The 2880-nt window shown below is 44.1% G+C and overlaps 1 protein-coding gene across 5 annotated transcripts in view; it reads left to right on the top strand.

The window, feature by feature from the left end:
• LOC108704405 (biorientation of chromosomes in cell division protein 1-like) overlaps positions 1 to 2418 on the top strand; it is a 5831-nt gene extending 3413 nt beyond the window's left edge. For 3 of the 5 annotated variants that reach the window (XM_018240939.2, XM_018240940.2, XM_018240937.2), the window contains 2 exons: positions 126 to 198; positions 1034 to 2418. In XM_018240939.2, coding sequence (XP_018096428.1) covers positions 1083 to 1592 — 510 coding nt within the window. In that variant the 5' untranslated portion in view covers positions 126 to 198; positions 1034 to 1082 and the 3' untranslated portion in view covers positions 1593 to 2418. The other 2 variants (XM_041561884.1, XR_005961063.1) reach the window with 2 other exon arrangements.
• The last annotated feature ends 462 nt before the right edge of the window (positions 2419 to 2880 follow it).

Raw genomic sequence — 2880 nt, 5'->3', positions numbered from 1 at the left:
TGTGCGCTACTGCTGCTGCTGGTGATTGTCAGTAATAGCCGCCCCTACATGCTGCGCCCCACATACACATGGAGTATTGTTACTCACAGCTCGGCTTCTACTTACACCCATTTCTTCTCTTTAAGCGACCGAGGGAGTGAGTATCAGGCGTCTGCGCTGGGTGACGGATCAAACCTTCATTGTTACTACTGGGAACAGGTTTGTGTTGCTACAAGGTCCAAATATTAAAGGGGAAGTCTCTTTTCCCATTACAGTTTGTTTGATGTAGAAAGCAGTGATATAAGACAGTTTGCAGTTAAGCTTTTTTCATTTATTTTTCCTCTCTGCAATGCTCCTTTAAAAAATGTTCCCTGGTTGCTAAGGCAAGGGACACCTGGCAACCAGGAAGAACATTTATATTTTTGCTTAGTCCTTATCTTTTTCATCTTCTAGTGTGGCTGGTTGCTAGGGTACATGACTGTACCAACCAGATAACAGTCCCAATTCCAAACTGCAGAGCCCCTAGAATTAAAATAAACTGCAAACCATCTGTGACTGCCATTGCCTAGTGCCTACATCATACAACACATCAAGCCAGTGATAAAGGGATAGTGTCAGCAGAGAGTACTGATTTGCCATTGGAGGAGCTACACCAACTGCTATTGGCTGTGCTTTAGATTTGATCTATTTATTTAGAAATATAGTCGTTTTGTTTCTTCTGCTCCAGCCGAGCTTTCCTATCGCTCTGCTAGTAAAGGCTTCTCCAGGCAGCAGTGCTTTGAATATAAATTCATTGCAATAATAAGATATTGAACCTTTCCATGTGTCTTTTGAGACTGTTACTCTGTATACGTAGGCTTTAACCTTTTTTTCAAAGTAATTCTGTATTACAAACTCCTGGTGACCATATTCCTTTGAAACTGTTACTGCATTTATGTCCAACCTGAGGCCTAGTTGTTAAACTACATTTCCCAGCATCCCCCCTTGTGCAAGTTCTGTGTTTTATATAACCAAATAATCCATTGAGTTCCTAAAGCAACGTTGTTCTTCATAGGGTTGACCCGAGGGCCACACAGATAGGTCTCCTTTATCAAGAGAAGAATATGGCGGAGAGTGGGAGTGGCTCCAGTGGTGGCTCCTCCTCAGTGGGAGGGGTTTCCAGTCCGGCTTCTCTTGCTCCGGGTGACTCTCAGCTCATTGCCCTGATCGTTGAGCAGCTGAAGAGCCGGGGGCAGTTTGATGGATTCCGAAGGGACTGTTTGGCGGATGTGGATACAAAGCCGGCCTATCAGAACCTGCGGCAGAAAGTGGACAACTTTGTATCGATGCACCTGGACAAGCAAGAGTGGAACGCGGACATGAACAAAAACCAGCTGAGAAATGGACTGCGCCAAAGTGTCATCCAATCAGGGATGCTGGAAGCTGGGGTGGACAGGATCATCTCGCAGGTGGTCGACCCAAAACTCAACCACATATTCCGGCCCCAGATAGAAAAGGCAATACATGAGTATCTGACTGCTCAGACAAAGGAGGATCCGACCCCCCCACTGCCACGGGGCCCCCCAGAGCCACAAAAGCAGGAGCCCCCAGAACCATCTCAAAGTGTCTCTTAAAAGGGTTTCCCTGCAATATCTGCCCTCTTACTACTCCCAGACATCCCGAGTAACCAGCTTGCTGGGAGTTGTAGTTATGCAGCAGCTGTAGTGCAGAGGTTGCTCATCGTTGGGACAGACCTTGCAGAAAGTGTTCCTGTGTAAACGCACAGCGCAATGCCGATAAACTATATAGTGGGAGGGGCTAGCAGCAAAACTGGAAATATGGGGGGCTGGGATAATGAACCTACATGTCTGACTTCGAAATGGGGGAGAAGGTTTAATTATAGACACTTATTACATTTCAGCATCAGTTTTGAGGCACCAATTTGCTTTGAAAAGGTGGCGCCATGAAGAGTATTTTGTCCCGCCCAGAAAAATCTGCTTCAAACTGGCGACCGTTTTCATCAATCTAACTGCCAGCAATTATAACCATAGCAACCAATCACAAGTCATTTTCTACATTCTGACTGCCCACACCTTGTAACCGTAGCAACCAATCAGATGCTGCTTTCCTGATTGTGACTGCAGTAACTAACTGCTGATTGGTTACTCTGCACTAGGGGAGACTTTGCTCTGGTTACTTTGTTACCCCCATTTGTCCTTAATGTTGGGAGTAAATCTGGTTGTATCTGATGAATTTGCCTTTGTTAATATTATTCTCGTGCCAGCAGCTAACAGACACTACCTAACGCCAAACACACGATGACGCGCTGCCTAAAGGAGGAGCTTGTTTTTTTTTTCCTGATTGACAATGTTCTTTTTTTTTCTATTCATTAATTTTTCTATGTAATGTATGAAATTGCAATAGATTGTCTAAATATATTTTGGTTTTTGTGAATGAGAACAAGACTCCGTATCATTTGATTCTCGTTACTAACTCCTAATTATTTAGAGAGGGGGAGAGCATTTTGACTGGAGAACATTGTGCCGCTGCCTCAAGGAAGGTGGAGCTATAAAGGGTTAATCGCATCAGAATGAAAAATGTTTACTTCTACTGAAATACAATGTGTAATATTATGTAAAAAGTGTAATCTTGGGAAAATATTACTTATAAATGATACCTGCCTATACTTCCTTTGCACGGGGGAGTGTATTTCCTGGTACTCATGTGACTGTCTCTACTTCCTTTGCACAGGGGAGTGTATTTCCTGGTACTCATGTGACTGTTTCTACTTCCTTTGCATGGGGGAGTATATTTCCTGGTACTCATGTGACTGTCTCTACTTCCTTTGCACAGGGGAGTGTATTTGCTGGTACTCATGTGACTGTTTCTACTTCCTTTGCATGGGGGAGTGTATTTCCTGGT

Source organism: Xenopus laevis, chromosome 4S (genome assembly GCF_017654675.1).
Source record: "Xenopus laevis strain J_2021 chromosome 4S, Xenopus_laevis_v10.1, whole genome shotgun sequence".
Classification (NCBI taxonomy): domain Eukaryota; kingdom Metazoa; phylum Chordata; class Amphibia; order Anura; family Pipidae; genus Xenopus; species Xenopus laevis.
The sequence above is the reverse complement of the archived record's forward strand: the minus strand, read 5'-3'. Positions and strand labels throughout refer to the sequence as shown.